General features: G+C 49.5%; 1 protein-coding gene across 1 annotated transcript in view; it reads left to right on the plus strand.

The window, feature by feature from the left end:
* LOC144942988 (homeobox protein PKNOX2-like) overlaps positions 1-20,793 on the plus strand; it is a 168,763-nt gene that overhangs the window by 134,121 nt on the left and 13,849 nt on the right. Inside the window, 5 exon segments of the mRNA XM_078870091.1 lie at positions 541-673; positions 4,186-4,280; positions 8,042-8,080; positions 8,082-8,180; positions 15,192-15,302. Of these exon segments, the coding sequence (XP_078726217.1) occupies positions 541-673; positions 4,186-4,280; positions 8,042-8,080; positions 8,082-8,180; positions 15,192-15,302 (477 nt within the window).

Below are 20,793 nucleotides of genomic sequence, written 5' to 3' on the forward strand. Positions count from 1 at the left end.
GGTTTCCTGCCTTCAGGAGGCAGGTCGGTTGGGGGTGGCCTCCATTTTATATTGGCCCGAAAAGCGACCACAAAAGAAGTAGTTGATTACGATTGTGAGTCAATGAATCGACTTGGTTGACCAATAGCCCGAGCTCTGATGTGTGTGTTGTGGGGTGTGTAGGGCTGCCACCTTTTTCACTGTAGACCAAACCGGAATTATTTTTCAGTCGCACCAGGTCTATTGTCAAAACTGTGCGATCCACTATCGTAATTCCGGTACCAGATCTCGGTACCAATACATTTCGGCCGCCCGAACACGGATGCCGATTCCCAGACTGTACCGGGTCAAACCCGGGACAGGTGGCGATCCTTGCACTTGTGTAGTGTGTGTTGCATGTTGCATGCTGTGTGTGTGTGTTGTGTGTGTGTGTTGTGTGTGTGTGTGTTGTGTGTGTGTGTTGTGTGTGTGTGTTGTGTGTGTGTGTTGTGTGTGTGTGTTGTGTGTGTGTGTTGCATGCTGTGTGTGTGTGTTGTGTGTGTGTGTTGTGTGTGCGTCCAGCCGGTCAACGTTCTGGCCAACCTCGCCAGCTCCACCGAATGCCGCCTCGGTCCTCCACACCGCCAGGGAGTCGTGGGAGCCGCGATGCATCATGGGAATGCGAAGATGAGTCCAGCGCAAGCGGCGATGGCAGGTGTGGTTTCCAATGGCAGGTGTGGCCGGCACGGTGGCGAGATGTTAACTACCTCGCCTGGTGTACAGGAGGTCGTGGGTTCGATCCCAACCCTGACACCTGTACATTTAGAATTTGCACGTTCTCCCCGTGGTCGCGTGGAATTTTCTCCGGGTCTTCCGCTTTTTCCCTCCACATTTAGAATCAACGTGCATTGAGAGTATGTGTCTGCTGTACATCTCCACGTGATCAGCCACTTCATTGAGTGATCATTTGTGATAGCCAGGTTGCTTCTGAAAAAGAGATATCTACCTCAATGGGCCTTGCCTACGAAAATAAAAAATAGTTTATAGTTTAGTTTTAGTTTCTCATCAAGTCCTTTTCCACTGGCACAACCGAGCCGGTGCACCGGCCCTGAATACATACAGGTGGGTTTCCACCGCGGCTATTTTGCCGTGCCACGGCAGAAGCAAACCATGAAACTCTGGCCTTCCAAGACATCTGAATCTGACTTTGGTAGTCAAGCAAGGCCAGGGGCGAGCTTAACCATTTATTTTCGTCACATGCTGCTGTGTCCGTGAGTACAACTTGAGCGCACGTCACGCGTTCCTCTTAATTTCTCAGTTTCAATCTTTTTTTTTTCCCCCCGAATCGCCCTCGTTTTAATGTTGCAGTTGCATCGACCCAGTTTTTTTGTTTGTTTGGGCTGTGTTGCTGCCCTAGTTTTATTCGTAATGACTGCGACGGAAAGTAAAAGCGGGCTTGGGCAAGACGCGGCGAGATCAGGTGTGATGGCCGCTGAAGAACACCGGTGATGGGATCGGGGGCCGAAAGGACCGAACTTTCCCAAGGGTGTGGCTTTCGCAGACGTGAAGCGGCGAGATCGGCCCACGCGCGGGGGAACGAGGTCGATGATGGGCACTGCCGAACCGTCGGGGATGGCAGCTTTACGCGGGAGGCCTTCGTCCAGAAGTATATGGACCACGGGTGAAGCTCATAAACCGTGTGCGGTTTTGCCCAGTGCCTTAATTTCATCCGGGACAGTCCGGAACGCTGTTCCGGGAATTATTTCAGCGCCCAGCCAGATCCCTCACGCACTACATTGTGACTAATTCTAGATTTGAAGCTTTCGTGACTGCAAGGAAAAAAAAAAAGAAAAAATCACGACGTTTCGGAGACAACACAAGTCTTCGTCATCAGGTGGGGCCGTCACAGCCAGATTTGCTGAGAAGCTGTGACTTCTTGTCTCGTCTGTTAAAAATTCTAACAGATAGGTGGAAATTCTAGATTTGAAGCTTTCGTGACTGCAAGGAAAAATGAAATAAAAATAAAATACATTGTGACTGTAATAAACCTGTTCATGGCATTATAGGAATATAGGGTACAACAGCAAAAACAAAAGTGACGACAGATAGACACGTGCCTTGTTACTCTGCAGTGGCAGTGCCGAACACTGATAATCCCAGATTTGAAGCTTTCGTGACTGCAAGTATTCATATTCTTAGGTTCTTGAGGTAAAGTCACGTAGGTAAAATATATTAAAATTAATAAAAGTAAAATAAAAATAAAATAAAAAATCACGACGTTTCGAAGGCAACACAAGCTTCCGTCTTCAGGTGGAACCGTCACAGCACGATAGCTGTATCAAGTGTTGTGATAGCTGTATCAAGTGTTGTGATAGCTGTATCAAGTAAATACAGCTATCGTGCTGTGACGGTTCCACCTGAAGACGGAAGCTTGTGTTGCCTCCGAAACGTCCTGATTTTTATTTTATTATTTTTTTATTTTACTTTTATTAATTTTAATATTTTTTTTACCTACATGACTTTACCGAAAGAACCTAAGAACACCGATAATCCCCACTCCAAGCCAACGCGAGCGGCACTCCGGGAGATCTCAGGCGAGACGTCGAGCCGTGGTTATACGGGGGTAATCGAGGAGGTGAACTTCTTGCACAGACTGTGGACGCTGCGAGCAAAGTAATTAAGAAGGGAATGTTTAGATCATGGTAATAAGCGGTGCATGGCTAATGGCTGCACCATACAATGTGGCAACTAAATGGTCACAGCAGGGATGGGGGGGGGGTCGTTCTTTGGCCAAACCTCGCGTACCGCCCGGAAAAACGAGCGTCAATAAAGCTACGCTCGTTTTTTTGTGGAGTTCGTCGTTTTGGTTTTTCGCCAGCGATTGGCTCGGCTAAACTGAGCTATGAACTAGACTATTTTTTGAATTTTCACCAGGTAAGACCCACTGAGCTATGTAGCTCGTTTTCAGAGGCGACCTGGCTATCACAAACGATAGCTCAACGAAGTGGCTTATCACGTGGAAATGTATTGCAGAGGAATACTCTTAAACGCACGTTGATTATAAATGTGGAGGGAAAAAACCCGAGGACCCGGAGAAAATTCCACGTGACCACGGGGAGAACATGCAAACGCCAAATATACAATCTAGATTTGAATATACAGCGTCAGGGTTGAAATCGAATCCACGACCTCCTGCATACCAGGCGAGGGAGATAACATCTTGCCATCATGGCTGCTTCGATCATCAAGCGTAGACGGATTCAGCTCTGTGCGACGTGTTTCTCATGATGATACAACCCTTTTGCATAAATCACCTGAAATATAGTAGTAGGTTTTTACCTTTTCAACTGGTACAAAAACTGACACCTTTATACAAGGCATCATGTTTGCAATAACCACAACACAAGCAGTCAAAATGCAAACAAAAAGAAACAACTCTGATGATGGTAATGATATGCACTGTCCTTGAAGTTTATTGGTCCACACCCGAGACAGCTTTTCTTAGAGCCTAGTCTCCATTGGTGTTGGACCAGATGACGCCAAAAGGCGTACAACTCAAAGACAGCGCACTATCAGAGTATTGAGAGCTCGGGGTAAGCATTTACACTGAGACATCTTTACCAGTGGCAAAATATAGTAGTTGGTTTTTACCCTTTCAACTGGTACAGTTGGTACAGTTGAAAGGGTAAAAACCTACTACTATATTTTGCCACTGGTAAAGGAGATGTCTCATAGCACCTGAAATATGTTGCGCCTCTCTTTAATCCTGCCTGGTGGCTCGCAATCGGAAGGTCGCAAGTTTACATCCAAGTTGGGGTGCAACTCGCCCACCCCCCCCCTGCCCGATAGAGGGTTTACAACAGCGGTTTGCAGAGGTGTGGACTCGAGTCATGTGACTTGGACTCGAGTCAGACTCGAGTCATGAATTTGATGACTTGCGACTCGACTTGGACTTGCATAACAATGACTTTGTCCCACCTATGAGATGTGGACTCGAGTCATGTGACTTGGACTCGAGTCAGACTCGAGTCATGAATTTGATGACTTGCGACTCGACTTGGACTTGCATAACAATGACTTTGTCCCACCTCTGGCGGTTTGTCTACGGGTAGACCAGGGGTCGGTCACCTGCGGCTCCGGAGCTGCAGGGCTGTTTCGTGACGTCATTAGTTAAGGACCGTCGGAGCGAGCGAGCGAGTAACGGCCGGCGCTGTGCCATGTGCGCAGGAGGAGACGGGGGCTTCCCGACGTCGCTGGTGCTCACCCTGCAGAGCCCCGCCACCCCGGCCGGCGGAGGAGCGAGTCGACGGCAACACTCCACGGTGAGACGTTCGTGTTCCCGTAAGACCTGCGCCTCCCCGCCAAGAGTTTTCTGGGTTCGATTATATCCTACTAGGTTGCTTTTGTGCGTGGAGTTTGTATGTTCTAACCTCTCTGTTCTGTGTGGGTTTCCTCTGGTTTCCTGCCATAGATAAGACAACTCTTGCAGTCTTAATTGGCATCGGCCAAAACATCCCGATGCAAAAGATTACTCAATTTGGATTGCGTATGGTAACATCGCCATCTGTATGTGTGGATGTTGAACTTTTTTCTGTATGTGTGGATGTTCAACTTTTTTCTGTATGTGTGGATGTTGAACTTTTTTCTGTATGTGTGGATGTTGAACTTTTTTCTGTATGTGTGGATGTTGAACTTTTTTCTGTATGTGTGGATGTTGAACTTTTTTCTGTATGTGTGGATGTTGAACTTTTTTCTGTATGTGTGGATGTTGAACTTTTTTCTGTATGTGTGGATGTTGAACTTTTTTCTGTATGTGTGGATGTTGAACTTTTTTCTGTATGTGTGGATGTTGAACTTTTTTCTGTATGTGTGGATGTTGAACTTTTTTCTGTATGTGTGGATGTTGAACTTTTTTCTGTATGTGTGGATGTTGAACTTTTTTCTGTATGTGTGGATGTTGAACTTTTTTCTGTATGTGTGGATGTTGAACTTTTTTCTGTATGTGTGGATGTTGAACTTTTTTCTGTATGTGTGGATGTTGAACTTTTTTCTGTATGTGTGGATGTTGAACTTTTTTCTGTATGTGTGGATGTTGAACTTTTTTCTGTATGTGTGGATGTTGAACTTTTTTCTGTATGTGTGGATGTTGAACTTTTTTCTGTATGTGTGGATGTTGAACTTTTTTCTGTATGTGTGGATGTTGAACTTTTTTCTGTATGTGTGGATGTTGAACTTTTTTCTGTATGTGTGGATGTTGAACTTTTTTCTGTATGTGTGGATGTTGAACTTTTTTCTGTATGTGTGGATGTTGAACTTTTTTCTGTATGTGTGGATGTTGAACTTTTTTCTGTATGTGTGGATGTTGAACTTTTTTCTGTATGTGTGGATGTTGAACTTTTTTCTGTATGTGTGGATGTTGAACTTTTTTCTGTATGTGTGGATGTTGAACTTTTTTCTGTATGTGTGGATGTTGAACTTTTTTCTGTATGTGTGGATGTTGAACTTTTTTCTGTATGTGTGGATGTTGAACTTTTTTCTGTATGTGTGGATGTTGAACTTTTTTCTGTATGTGTGGATGTTGAACTTTTTTCTGTATGTGTGGATGTTGAACTTTTTTCTGTATGTGTGGATGTTGAACTTTTTTCTGTATGTGTGGATGTTGAACTTTTTTCTGTATGTGTGGATGTTGAACTTTTTTCTGTATGTGTGGATGTTCAACTTTTTTCTGTATGTGTGGATGTTGAACTTTTTTCTGTATGTGTGGATGTTCAACTTTTTTCTGTATGTGTGGATGTTGAACTTTTTTCTGTATGTGTGGATGTTGAACTTTTTTCTGTATGTGTGGATGTTCAACTTTTTTCTGTATGTGTGGATGTTGAACTTTTTTCTGTATGTGTGGATGTTCAACTTTTTTCTGTATGTGTGGATGTTGAACTTTTTTCTGTATGTGTGGATGTTCAACTTTTTTCTGTATGTGTGGATGTTGAACTTTTTTCTGTATGTGTGGATGTTGAACTTTTTTCTGTATGTGTGGATGTTGAACTTTTTTCTGTATGTGTGGATGTTCAACTTTTTTCTGTATGTGTGGATGTTGAACTTTTTTCTGTATGTGTGGATGTTGAACTTTTTTCTGTATGTGTGGATGTTCAACTTTTTTTGCGCTGTACGTAGCCAACTGCGCTAATCGGAGATGCGGGGGAAGGGGAACAAACTAAATGCAAAAAGCAGTTCGAAAGAAATTACTTTAATATAGATTTAAAAGTCCATTGCTCAAGTGGCTTCCTCATTTATCTTGCTTTATCCTGCTGCCCGGTTTACGCCCCCTCTCTTCGTTGAACCCACGTGGCGTGGGGAGTCCCTCGCCTAGCAGTGATTAGCAATCGCGGCTGTACGCGTACAAAGATTCACACACACGCGCGCACCGATGCGGCTGCCCTGAATACAGACGCAAGGAAGCGTCTCCTTGGATACAGACAAAACTCCACCAACGCTCCGGGAGCGGGCCGAGAATCGGACACGACCACAACCCAAAACCTTCTTCCGCAACCTCTGATGGGCACGGTCGCCTACGTACGGTGCGCAGGAATTTCAACGTACATTGCCTCGACTTGTTCGAGGCGCGCTGCGTCCGTTGGTGCGTTGTGGCCGAAACGTCGTGAGAATTATTTTATTATGTTTTATTTGTATTATTTTATTATTTCCTTCTACGTGACTTTACCGAAAGAACCAAGAAGATCAATTTTTCATCTCCGTCTCGCTCGGTTTGTGCAATGGCCCTTTTGTCAATCCACTGCTGGATGAGGCCCCTCCCCAGGATTCGTCAGTCGCGGTGGGGGGATTGTTTGGCCATACTTCACCATTTTGGCGATCACGGGTTTGTGAAGCGGCTGGGGATGCCCGGGACCAGTAATTGGGCGTCATGCGCTGACAACTGCGTAATCTTCTTGGTTCTTTCGGTAAAGTCACGTAGAATGTAAATAATAAAATAATAAAAATAAAACATAATAAAATAATTCTCACGACGTTTCGGCCACAATGCAAGCAGCCGTCCTCAGGTGGAGAACAGGTCTGTCGAGAAGACAGAGTTTGCATATCTTGATATGCAAATTATTTTGTCAAGGCGCTCTTCCCCCCTCCATCCCAGCTTAAATAGTCGCTCCAAGCCTGGGGTGTGTCATTCAGACTGTCTTCTCGACAGACCTGCTCTCCACCTGAGGACGGCTGCTTGCGTTGTGGCCGAAACGTCGTGAGAATTATTTTATTATGTTTTATTTTTATTATTTTATTATTTCCATTCACCGTGACTTGACCAAAATAACCAAGAAGATGAATCCCTGCAGTCACGAAAGCTTTAAATCGAAATTTAACTGCGTCATCACTCCGCCACCTTTATCAATCATCATTATCGTCAACCGTTGTTTATCCATTGCTGCAGCAGATAAGAGTTCCGCATTTCTCGAATTGAGCGAGGTTATTATAAGAACTTCGAAAAGGAGGCAATGAGAGGGAATTCCAAAGCGTAGTGCTGCTAAGGAAATGCAGAGAGAGAAGCCTTGTGACCTGCGGTGCGGCGGTGGTGGTGGTTGAACGCGGTGTGCAGGACGAGACTAAACAGTCGGTGTCTGGTGGACCGAGTCCTCAAAGTGCTTGGAGGAATCAACGAAAAAAATTGATGGGGAGTAACCATGGCGATCCGAGGGGGTGGTACTTGGGTGGTGTTTTCAGACACGCCCACCACCAAGTAATGTCCACGTGGAGAGATGCTCTGAACAGAAACATCGGATCAAGATGATATCGTGGCCAAAGCCGTTGAAGCCACCAACACCACCACAATCACCGCCGCCGCCACCACCACCACCACCACCGACCGCACCTCCATTGCCAACGCGTTCTCTCCTCCACCAGATCCACCAGCGTCTGTCCAGCAGATACGCAGCGACCTCCAAGATCTTGCCCCCAACGCTATCCCACCAATCTGGCTTTGCTAGGCTTTTTGGGACACGTGGAAACCTCTCCAATGCATGTAATATAATCATTAATTGGTGGGGTCAACGGGGGCGGGCATCTCCATTTTGTTTTTCAGGGGGGCTCCCGTTCCTGCTTCCAGCCTCTGTCGCTGGGCCCCCCAGTGCGGCATGACGGGCGATCGCACGCGCTCCCCGCAGGAGAGGTTCGAGGCGTTCAACCACCTCGGCCACCTCCCCTCGCCCACGGCTCACCAGGTTGGCACGGCAACACGCGGCAACACGCGGCAACACACGCGCAGCGCTCCTCCCGTGTCCGCGGAGCGTCGTCCGCGTTGCCGCGCTCTCTCGTAAATTTGCCTCGCTCGACGCAGAGGGAAACGTTTTACGCACTTGTCGATCGTTGCTGCAGCTTCGATCGTGCGGTTTGCTGGGAGGCACTTGGAGTTTCGTACCTTTTGGGGCCCTGCACCCATCAACTGCGTAAAGTGTATTTACATAGGCAGAGTAATGCGCCGGTTTGTGTCTGGGGATGCTTTTTGTGTTTAGTTTGTTGTCCTTCCCCCGCACCTCCAACTAGCACGGTTGGCTACGTATGGTGCGAAAGAAGTTTAACACGTACATCAAAACGCGGTGCATCAATGCTGTCGGCGTGGAGAGAGTGTGGGTTGAGGCGACACAAATCGGGTTGCGGTGTTAATGAAGCGACGGTGTTATTTTGCGATACTATGTAAAATAGGGAGACGTAAATCAAGGGGGGGGGGGGGGGGGTGGGGTATCCCTGTACGTGTACACGTGGGTAGAGGATATACATGCAGGAGGCGTTTCAGTGGGCCCGTGTAAGTAAAAATAAATACGTTGGATTCCATGAGACCGTTGGTTTTCCAGACAGCATTTGTTGAAGTGAGAAAACTCTGGATATGGTTTCGACTTTCTGCGTCTCATCGGCAGTGTCGGGCTCAGTTAACAAATACTGCTTAATGGCATTATTGTCTTTATGGCCCAGTTATATCTTGATTGTGCTCTGGGCACCATGTAACGAGACCAAGAATCCGTTTGGAACTCTCGCAGAGTAGTGGGGCGATAAAATAGTTACCACTTTTTTTAGGGATGTAATCGCAGGTTGTCTTATTGGAAAGACTCGGCCCCGCCATAGGAATGTGTATTTCCCAACGCTGCTTCGGGGCTGTAAACAGGACGTGAGTTTGTTTTGAGTTACTAACTCACAGAGCTGCTGTGCCACACTTGTCCTGCGTGCAGCGCGCATTCACCAACGCGGGCGCGTTGTCCGTTTCACCGCGGTTGCCGCAACGTCGTTCCGTACGAGGGTAGAAGCCGCGTGCCGGCGTCGCGCTCCCGAGTTTTGCCAAACATGGGAGAGAAAAAAAAGAATTGCCTCCGTTTAGAAAACGCGTGCGCCCACCGTCGTCCTCTGAGGCGACACGCTTTCGCGAGGCCCTCCCGAAAATTGAGTCCGGAGATTCGGCGATGCTTTCCCTGGGTAAAATATAATAGTAATAACGTTGTTCTCGTAACAACAACAACAATAATTATTATTTTTAAAAAGAGCAACGGGGCACGCTCGTTGCGTGCTGCTGATTGGTGCCCCTGCGGTGTCGCGCTTTTAATATCGGCTCCTGCGATCCACTGCCCCCCCCCCCGACACTCGTTCGGGACGACGAAGCGACTCTGCTGGCGATAATTAGCCCAGCCCAACTTGGCGGTGGAAACATTTGTTGTTTCTGATTGAGCCCGTGTCAATCTTCCATTAATTAAACTAAACAATCAAAATCCCGCTGTTAGAGGCCACTTACCCCTGCCGGCGTCCCGTCGACGCCTTTGTTTTTTGTCGTCCTCGGTCGTCGTCAATTTTCATAACCGCGTCCTACCCCCCCCCCCCCCCTTATTGCCCTAATAAACCCTCGCCGATATTAATTCACCAAACTCGCAAAGCGCGAAGAATATATTCTGGCACGTTTTTTATTGCCGAAACTGGGGAGGTCACTGTGGGTGCAGGACCTTTAATTACGCGAGATTTTAGCCCCAAATCCCCCAGATTTCCCGATCGCGGCTTTTCATTAGTGTTAGAATGGCAGGCGTTCGGTCTCCAGGCAACCACTGGCACGGGTGCCCTGTCCCTTCGTGATGAACGTTTTAATGCCCAGACTCTGACTCTGCGAGGAAATGATCGCGCTGAGCACTGAATCTTCCCGGTGTCGTGTTGACCGCTGTATCGAGCGAGTGCTTCTTCTATGAGCTATGCGGACTTGTTAGTATTAGTATTGCTCTGTATCTGTGTGCGCATTGCTCCGTGTGTACGTACGTACGTACGTGAACGTGTGTGTCTGTTTGAAGAGCGGTGGAGCAATGGTTTGCGGCACTGCACACAAAAAGCCGGCGACCCGAGTTCGATTCCCACTCTCGACTAATACAGCGGCGAATATTGGAACCAGCGGTGTGTAAACGTGAGCACTCGGGATACAAAGGCGTCCCACCCCTCGTGTGTGCCGTGTCGACCCTCATCAGCGCTCGCTCACAGCACCTGCCCCAACTGTCTGTCGTTTGTGGACTGCCATGAAGATCGCAGCGTTCCAGTTTTAATTCCTGGCACAAAAATCAGTGGCAGCTGCTGTCCTCACGTGGTTGTGGGCAATCTCTAGGTTGACTTGGCCTAAGATGAGTACCTGTTGCGGCGATGTTGTCAACGTAACGAGTGTGTGTACGGCACTGACGCTGACGTGTTCGCAGGCTACACGTACCGTGGAGCGCTGTGCCAAGCTTAGCACCAAACTACGCCCGTACCAACGGCCGCTTGCGTCGAGAGAGAGAGCGAGAGAGCGCGCGAGAGAATAATGCGTTTTAATGAGCTTGCCAAGTAGGAGTCGGTAAGCAATTACGATGATTACTTTATGCTTTCTGTACAAGAAGAGGAAGGGTGGGGGATTTCGTCACGTTAATTGCAACGCACAGGAACAGAAAATTATCCTTCGCAAGTGGCTGGAGAGTCGTAATCCGCGTGGTTAAGTGAAGCCGAGAGGCTGTTGCGAGTGGCACGGAGGAACTGGGAAAAACGGAGCCTTCGAGATCCAAGCTCGCCGCTCTTCAAGTTCAAGTTAATTTATTAGGTATAGCCCTGTGAGCCATTCGGCTCTTGAATCGGGTGCAACCGCAGCAAACAAAAAACAAAAACATGAACAAAAAACATCTTACAGTGACGGGGAGCGTCAGCCATCCTCCGCTAATTACCGTCGCTCGCGCTCCCACAAGCACCGTTGCTGCTGCGGGGATGCGCAGGTGCAAATTACGATAGCGTCGCCGTTTTTAACTTCCCGTTTCAGCATTTTTCCCATTTTGCCGCAACTCTTAACCCCATCCCCCCGGTCCCCTGCGGGGTCGGGTGGCTCGCGGTAACCCAGCTGCTGATGGCCACGCGCGAGTCCCATTTCTCTCTAAATAAAATAGATACCAAAATTAATGAGTCGAGCCGTTGCCACGGGCGTCAACTGAGCGTCGACACAATCCCATCCGAGAGGCGCCCGAAAATTCTCACGGAGGCGGCAGCGGCGGCGGCGGCGGCAGGAACGTGGCGGCCACAGTTCGCAATAGCGGCAGGCTGCTCGTCAGACTCGTCTTGACAGGCTTGATTAAGGGTCATTAATCGGGTGATAATTGGCCACCTCTGCCCACGTAGTGCCATTTTTAAGATAGAGGTTTTTCACACCGGAGCGTGCGGCTCTGCATCAAAGTGACGCTTTTACGAAAAGAAAAAAGAAAATCGAGTTTTAATTTATTATTTTGTAAAGATGTGTATTCATAGTTTTAGACTCGGTGTTAAGGTGGCACAGATTGAGTTGCATCCCTGCGATCGCTTGCTCGCACCACTCAACTGGAGAGCCGACTCTTCCGTGGTGGTCGGACACCACACGTGACCTTCGCACTGCAACTCCCTGCGGTGTACCCACTTACGGTATGGACAGAGATTGGGGAAGAGTTGTTGGGGCAGGGAGGGGGTTGACGAAACCCAAAAGGGTTTCACCTGGCCCGCCGGGAGATTGGACCGAACCGGCAAAGCCCGTGGCGGCTCACCGTTACACCGCGGCAGAGCATGGACTCAGCTCCATTTGCGTACGGTCACCCGCACACAGCCCGGTTTTTACACGAACGCGGCAGAGGTAAATCGCGAAAGGCGAGGGGCCAAGCGGCGACGGGATTTCTCGGCCATCGCACCTTTGACTAGGGGCGCCAGGGTGGTGAGATGTTAACTACCTCGCCTGCTATGCAGGAGGTAGTGGGTTCCATCCCGACCCTGATACCTGTATTTTTGGAGTTTGCATGTTCTCCCCGTGTTAGCGTGCATTTTTCTCCGGGTCCTCCGGTTTTCCCCTCCACGTTTAGAATCAACGTGCATTTGGAGTATTTGGCTGCTATAAACGTCCACATGATAAGCCACCTCATCGGGCTATCATTTGTGATAGCCAGGTTGCTTCTGAAACAGAGCGACATAGCTCAGTGGGCCTTAGCTGATAAAATAAAGATAGATATTTAGCACGGTTGGCTATGTGCAGTGCGAAAGAAGTTCAACGTACATACATAACGTACCGTTGAAGTGGCGTCGCGCCCGTGTCTAACGAATTCACGAATTTGGTTGGGCGAGTTCCCTTCTATTTTGTTTTGTGAATGCGGAGAACATGACGGAGGAGCTCCTAGCTGCGACGACGGGCCCACTCGTGGTTTAATCTCGCGTCGGGGTTGGCCAAGGCCGCGTTGTCCCTGAGAGGCGCCGACGACCTCCTTGAGCAACGAAGCTTTCAACGGCGATGACAAATCCTGAGCACGACGTTGATTATATTGTCTGCCGAGGATATTGTGTCAACGATTTGAAAAGTTGTCGCATCGGTGATCGTACACGGTTTCGATTAGACGGAAGTAGAAAAAGGAGGGTTTTTCCTTGATTTTTTTAAAACATTTATTTCTCCCTTCACCGAAGAAGGCAAGCCAAGTCAACATTTTCAAGGTTCCTTTTTCTTACGTTTCTGCAGGCAAAAAAAAATGCAGCTTCTGTCATCACGTGATGAGTCAGTGAGGATGTTATTCTAGTCGACAAGGAGCAATGGCAGTGAAAGTATAATGCGTGATTCAAGTGCCGAAATAAAATGTCTCGATCTGTAATGGAAAGCCTCGTCACACTGGCTTTGGCAGTGGTGCACAAGCAATGTTAGCAACGACACGAAACGATTGTCAATTACGCTGCCCTCAAGAGGAACAAAATATATAATGGGTGATATTTTGGGCAATTTACCTTCTCGGTAAAGAAAGTTATTTTGTTATTACCTGTTATGAAGAAGGATCATTGACCGACGTCTTGTCTATCGTGTTATCTTTCCTCTTCGCGGCTGTGGTTTTGACGAATGTGTTGAGTTTTTTGGACTGTAATGGCACTGTGTGGGCAGGCTTTCGTTGCTCATGATATCTTGGCATTTGGGCTGCGGCGGGTTAAGCCATCCCACACGCGATTTGTTACGTCTGGACAACATACTTTACCACCATCGCCTTTATTACCAATTCACTTGTTTTTTATTTTAACAACCGAACAAAACACAAAGCCTAACTGCCACTCGCTTAAAGCTCCTTCACGGGAAGCCCGTTTCACCATCAGCCACGGGGGGAACGCCCTCGCGGATTTTGACCGTCGCAGGAACGTCAATCCCGCGGCCTGAAACGGACAAACGGTGACGGACGGCAACGCGAGGCGCTCTTCGGAAAAGAAACATCACGGCCGCGTTTTTTGGTCCCGCAAAAGGAGTTAATTCTACAACAAACACTGTGTCCCCCCCCCCCCCGCGCGCTGCGAATAGCTCCGGCTTTGAAGGCGGCCGGCCGGCCGGCAGGGTGCTCCGCTCGGGAATTTTCATCGGAATCTAAACATTTCCCGTCGGCGCGAGTCGACGTGCAGCCGAGAAGGAGCCTTTGATGTCCCCCCACCCCCCGTCGTCTTTGACCGTCGACAAGACAAGTCGTCTCTTTTTTTTTGCTCCTCGCGCGCTCCGCTCGCCGTTGTGCGCCGTTAATCTGCGCGGAGGCAGGCCCGTCTAAAGCGGGCCCGTTTCTGACATTTCGCCGCGCTCATTCCAAATCCCCGGCCGGCTTATTTCGGAACGCGGAAGGATCGGCTCGATTTTGTTGACGCATATCTCCTTAACGCCGGCCCTCAGGCCGAGCGGTCGGCCTTGAAGCGCCGCGCGGACTCCACGCGCAGACTCCACGCGTGGCGGACGTCACTGTCGGGATTAGCGTCCTCGTTTAATTCCCGTGCTCCAGGAATCTTGCGGGCGTTTTTGGTGCGGGCGCGTAACTTGAGGCCACGTCGAGCAGGCCAGCATCCCATCCCGCATCGCACACCGTTCATGTCCAAAACGCACAGCATTGAGTAAATACAACGTTTACCTCCCCACGATTCGCGCGCATGTGTGTGTGCGTTTGGGGAGCGGGTGTGTCGTGGTTCTTGCGCTCCGCTACGAACCCGGCAACCCGAGTTCAATTCCCGCTCACGGCCAACACCAGTGACGATTATCTGAACCGGTCCTGGGCTTCCCCTGGGTCGACTCAGACTGAAATGAGTAACTGGTGCGATGTGTAAACATCACCACCGGGTAGTCAAAGGCGGCCAGGGCGTGGTGCTGGCCACCCACCCCCTCGTGTGCTTTGCCGGCCTTTATAGGTGCTCTTCCCCCAACAGTTTGTTAAGGCTATACGGGGGATCTTTGTCTTTGTCCGTGTGCCGTGCCGGCCCTTAACAGTTGTTTCTTAACGAAAATTTCCCAACGGTCAGCGGCACAACGATAAAAAAAAAGATAGAAAATATTATAATTTGTAACGCGCACAGTTTTCGTTCACTCTCGGAGGGAGACATTTATATTCGGAGGCGCTGGAAACCACGGACAAAAGTGCCGACAATTGCCTAAGCTCTGCGGTCCTATCTTGGGAAGTTTGGGAGGGAACCGGGGTAGCTTTGTGTAACGCTCCCTGCACATCGCCTGGGTCGCCCTACGCTGGCAAAGCTGGCGATGGCGACCTCGACGCCCGCGGGATCGGGAGTTTCCGCGAGTGATTGCGATCCACCGATCCCTCACCGTCATCACGGCGCTGGACTAGAGGACGAGCGAAGCAGCGCCACCGCCGGTGCTCGAGCCTGCTAACAAGCCGTGGTCACGCGGGGGGCGTTGTTGTTGTCTCTGCTGCACGTGTGTTCGTCCGTGGGTGGGCGCGCAGGCGGAGTGCGATCTCTCGGAGAGCGACGACCGCAAGATGAAGAGCAAGCGCGGAGTGCTGCCCAAGCACGCCACGGGCATCATGCGCTCCTGGCTCTTCCAGCACATTGTGGTGAGGCACCCTCCCCTCTCCTCTCGTCCACGCCGGCTCCGGCGGGGACTCGCTCGCGTATGCGGGCCGCACCTGACGTACACAAATTTTTTTTCCCCGCCTGCCGCATCCGAGGCAGCGTGGGGGGCCGGCGCACCCCGGGTGGTTGTTTCCCCCCCACCGGCTATTTGCCGAGCCGAGCCGGATCGGAGCCGTGCGACGGTGGACTCGCAACGCGTCTGAATCTGGCCCAAGCAAGGGGGCGGGGGGTGTTGCAATGTGCGTGCAGTGCCGTGTAACGTCATCCATAATACAGGTTTTTTTGGGTTAGATCGCGTAAATATAAATGCGTAGTCAAACCCGCCAACACCCGACACAGCTAATTGGTAAGGTTTGTCACGTAAACAGAACGTGGCCAATTCGTCACTAGTACAGCAACACCGGTGTGTTGGAGAGCCAAGCTACAACACTTACAATCTGAGTACAACGTTTCGCCAGTAATTGCAACCAGCTTCATCAGACGGACAGCCACGTTGATGTCAGTCGGTGCAACTAACGCGGTCAGCGTGGGCGGCGTCGCCTCCACACGCCCGCGAGTCGTACACCACTTGGGGGGCACGGGGGGGGGGGGCCCAGCTTGTGCGGTCGAATAGCAAACCCCAGGCTTCGTGACCCCGCCATGCCACGCCGGCAGTCTGCGTGCGTCCGTGCCCGCCCCGCTCTTTGTGAGAGGCTCCGAGGGGCCCGTGACCCACGGCTTGAGAAGCGCTGGCGTAGAGGGAAGGGCGGCGGGTAGCCACGGTGTGAGGTCAAGCCGTCGGGAATGCCGACGCAAGTGAAGGAGGAGAGGGTTGGGGGGCGGCGGGGGGGAGGGCATGAATGTGCTGGTATGCATGAGGTCGTGGGTTCGATCCCAACCCTTGATGCCAGCTATATATTTGGAGTTTGCATGTTCTCTCTCTCCCTGTGGTCATGTGGATTTTTCTCTGGGTCCTCCGGTTTTTCCCTCCATCTGGAAGAATCAACGTCACGCGTTTAGAGTATCTGGCTGCTATACATTTCTACATGATGTATGTACGTGGCACTTCTTTCTCACCGTACGTAGCCAATCGTGCTAATCGGAGGTGCGGATAAGCCACTTTGCTGGGCTATCATTTGTGGCCAGGACGCTTCTGAAAAAGAGCTATCCAGCTCGGTGGGCCTTCATTTGGTAAAATAAAAAAAATATTCAGTTGGAAATATTGCTGAGTTTAGAAAGGAAATCCAGAAAAGCATGTGGGCTGTGCTTGTGTCGTTCGAGACGTAGTTGTTGATGCATCACCTCTTTCCTGAGCGATCCGTGCCCGTTGAACAGAGGGATATTTTTGCTCTCCGTTGCCTGTGAAGCTTAATTTTGTTTGCTTCATCCGGCCGCCTTCATTTTCAAGCTGTCGCTGTTTTTGTTTTTGAGGGCGGAGAGAGATGAAAGTGAACAAGGATCCTTACATTATTCTTTTGTTGGTCGGTTTTTTTTGTTTTTACAAACAAAAAATAAATTGAGATGTTGCAATTTTTTACGTGATCTGCATTCATTCAAAGTGATGGCCTTTGCTGCATTTTGAAAGATTTCCCTGTTTTTTCGGACGAAATTATACAAAAACAAAACTCCGTCACAGGCACGCACAATAAATCCTCAATGGACAACGTTTCATGCAATAACCCTTATTCATCGCACAGACTTAAAGAAGGAGCTCTACGCAAAAATTATTTGGAAAAAATTCCCCTTTTAGGGCGGTGTCTTGACGATTGTGCTTTGTATTTGCCATTTATTTTTCTGACACATCTGTCAACTTAAAAGAGAGGGTCCCTGCTAGGTCACGTGCACGCGACTAAAACAAAAATAACCACGTGCACAGTCGCACGCTGGGTGACTTGAAATGGAGGCGCCGGGTGGTGTTTTAAGAACGAAATGCACATTCGTTGGTAATTTATTGTTCGTGTCGGATCGCGCAAAATGCAATGTGTGTCATACACCCTCCTCCACCCAACATGGGCCAATGAATCAACGCCGTCGCGTGAACTGACGCGGCACTTTAGCGTTGCTTCAGCACGGCGGACTGCCGGAGACCGAACCCAAAACGACGTTTCGGCGGTAGCTGCAACCAGCGTTGTTGCGCGTTTGCTGAAGCGATAAAAAAAAACATTGGCACGTCTGCTTCTCTTTATCGGCCACGTATGGTTGAGGAAGGCTGTACGACAACACATTGCCCGGTGTTTTGTGCGTGTGTCGTCGAGCCCGCGAGTAAAAAAATAAATAAAAAAGCTCTTCGACAGTGAACATTAAGACGCGATGTTGATGGAGTGACCGCGCCGACGGCCGCGTCAAGATCGACAGCGAGGGGAGCGCGAGGCGGCGTGGGAGTTTACGGCGCGGCGGTTTCACAAATTACGCCGTCGCCGGCAAAATGACGAGGGTGCAATTAAGACATTTGTTATTTCATTTACCAGCTCAGTAGACATCGCAAAGCATAATGTGTGTTTGTAACAGCTGAGAAAGCGTGCCGTGCCGGGCCGTGCATGGTTTGTGATTTTAATTAACTCTAATGTGTTGTTTGTGGCATTGTGCATTTGCCAAGTGCTCTGTCTCTCTCCCCCCCATCACATTTCACCCCCCCCTGGCTCCCCCCCACATCTCACACCCTCCCCCCCATCCCCCACTCCCTCCTCCTCCTCCCTCCTCTCCGCATCTTTTGCCTGGCTTCCCCCGGAGAGAACAGAACATTTACATATATAATGAAGCGCCTGCTTTTGGCTACCGCACAGTGGCGTGCCGATTCTTTCAGATAAATTGTTCATAAAATGCGTCTTTTGAACAGAGCGGCGTTGCGCGGGTGGGGGGGAGGAGGAGGCGGAGGGGGGGGGGCTGTCGTCGTTAACTTGTTGTGCGCCGTAATCACAACGAATCGCCGCGTCTTGCCGGTGCGGTCGCTGCGAGTGCGACCCGCCGCCGCCGCTGCGTTTGCAAGACGGCCTCGTGAAAAATACGTTCGCGTTACGGCGGCTCTTTTGTGCATTGTTCTTATTATTTCGTGGCCGTCGCATCGTCGAGCGAAGAAACACCGCGGCGGTGCTCGTATCGCAAACGCTGTCGGCAGGTGATTTGCTTGAAGAAAACTTTTCCGTGCGAGGAATAAGTGCCGTTTGCACGAAACAATGCCTGTCGTACGTGTTAACAATCATAATAATTGACACTTCTAAAGCGCCTTTCATCCGGAGGGTCACGAGGCGGCGTTATGGAGTGAAAAACAGAAAAGCGTGCGGGCTCGCACCAACTAAAACCAACCATCAAAAACGAAATTATTCAACATAAATAGAAAAAGCCCTTAAAAATAAGTGCGTCTGCAAAGGCGGAATGGGAATAAATCGTGGGAGTTAGCGGAGGGAATGTCCAGAAAGGTATTGTGTGTAGTTCCCATTCATCACAGTGTCCACATGAATGTGTTCCCTGTTTCGTAAAGTGACAGCGAAGTTTGGATAGAAATTGTTACCGTTTCCTAATAGGCGAATTATTTAGGAGTTAATGTGTCGCAATTAATCCGAGGGTAATGGTTCAAACACTTTATATGACAAGATAAAGGGAAGAACAACAAAAAACTAACGAATGAATGGCATCATATTGGAACACTTTCCCCGCTTGTCAGATTTGGGCCGTAAAAAGAAAGCACGTTTTTATTTTATTCATGGGAAGAAAATGTACTTTAATTAAAACAAATGTCCATTCAAAATAGGAAAGAAAAACCCCATTCATTTGCGCTTTAAAATATTATGGAAATGTACAATTACTCAATGTGTTCTTAGCCAGCAGCTGGATTTACAACTTGGACGTGGATGTGTGTATTTTTTTTCACCAGTGTAAGGGCCACTCAGCTATAGAGCTCTTTTTTAGAAGCAACGTGGCCACAAATGGTGTTTCAACGAAGTAGCTTATCACGTGGAAATTGATCTCGGCCAAATACTCTATGAACGCACGTTGATTCTAAATCTGGTGGGAAAAAACCCGAGGACCCTGGAGAAAAATCCACGCGACCACGGGGAGAGAAAGAGACACGCAAACTCCGAATATACAGCAGAAGCAGGCGTCAGGGTCGGGATTGAACCCACAACCTCCTCCATACCAGGCGAGGTATTTAACATCTCGCCACATTGATGATGATGAGAGAGAGAGACACGCAAACTCCGAATATACAGCAGGCGTCAGGGTCGGTATCGAAGCCACGACCTCCTGTATACCATGCGAGCTAGTTAACATCTCCGAGCCACCGTGGCGTCCTATATATATTTATAATTGCTACTCAATTCGTGCTGTCGTGGTTGCAGTGGGCACCACGCCTGACTCGCAATGCAGAGGTCGCCAGTTCGATTCGTCCGCCCAAGCGGTACACGATGCGTTCGCCCCACGGTGGGTCGACCGGCACGCGACGGGGGTAAAGTGTGGGCACCCCCACCTCGTCGTTGATGGCCGGGCCAGCTTGCAAGTGCGAGGGCCGACCCACTGAAACATAGAAAACCGTTGGGCCAACATTGGCCCAACGTCTTCTTGGTTCTTTCGGTGACTTTACGGAAAGAACCAAGAAGATGAATTCCTGCAGTCACGAAAGCTTTAAATCGAAAAATTGGCCCAACGGTTCCAACCACATGTCAACGTTGACCCAACGTTGCGTTCTTGCGGGGAAAATGCCTCCCCCCCCCCACCCCCGTCCTCCCACCTCTAGCTAGATCAGCGTTGACACGTTTCTCGATTTTGAGCACGGCTTTTATTATTGTTGTTATAAGAGCTTTGGAGAGGAGACGGTGGGAGAGGGCATTCCGAAGTGGAACAGATATGGGTGCGTGGGGGGCGGGATGCGGGTAGGATTATTGTTTGCTTATTTGTGTTGTAAGCCATACCGTATTGAGAGAGAGAGTGGCATCATCATCAGCAGCAGGAGGAGGATCAGGAGGAGCTGGGCTCGCCTCTGCTGTCTCCCCCGGGGTGGCACTGCCCTCTGCTGGTTTGCCACTCGAGTCGCAGGGCTTGGCATTGGCGGGCAGTGGCCACGCGGTGGCGCCCCCTCCGTGAGCCGTCGTCCTCGCGACGAGAACGCCGTTTGCACGCGTGAACTTGCACAATGTTGAACTTGATAATTGTTTTTTTACCCTTTTATCTGGCAACAAAACTGACACCTTTTTTTACGAGGAGTCATGTTTGCATATACCACAATACCTGCAGTCATAATGCAAACAAAAAAGATAACTCTGATAATGTATGCACTGTCCTTGAAGTTGATTGGTCCACACCCGAGACAGCTTTCCTTAGAGCCTAGTCTCACATGGTGTTGGACCAGATGACGCCAAGGACAGGCCATACATTATCAGAGTTATCTTTTTTGTTTGCATTATGACTGCAGGTATTGTGGTCTATGCAAACATGACTCCTCGTAAAAAAGGTGTCAGTTTTGTTGCCAGATAAAAGGGTAAAAACCCAATTATCATA

This window comes from Lampetra fluviatilis, chromosome 29 (assembly GCF_964198595.1).
Source record: "Lampetra fluviatilis chromosome 29, kcLamFluv1.1, whole genome shotgun sequence".
Classification (NCBI taxonomy): Eukaryota; Metazoa; Chordata; class Hyperoartia; order Petromyzontiformes; family Petromyzontidae; genus Lampetra; species Lampetra fluviatilis.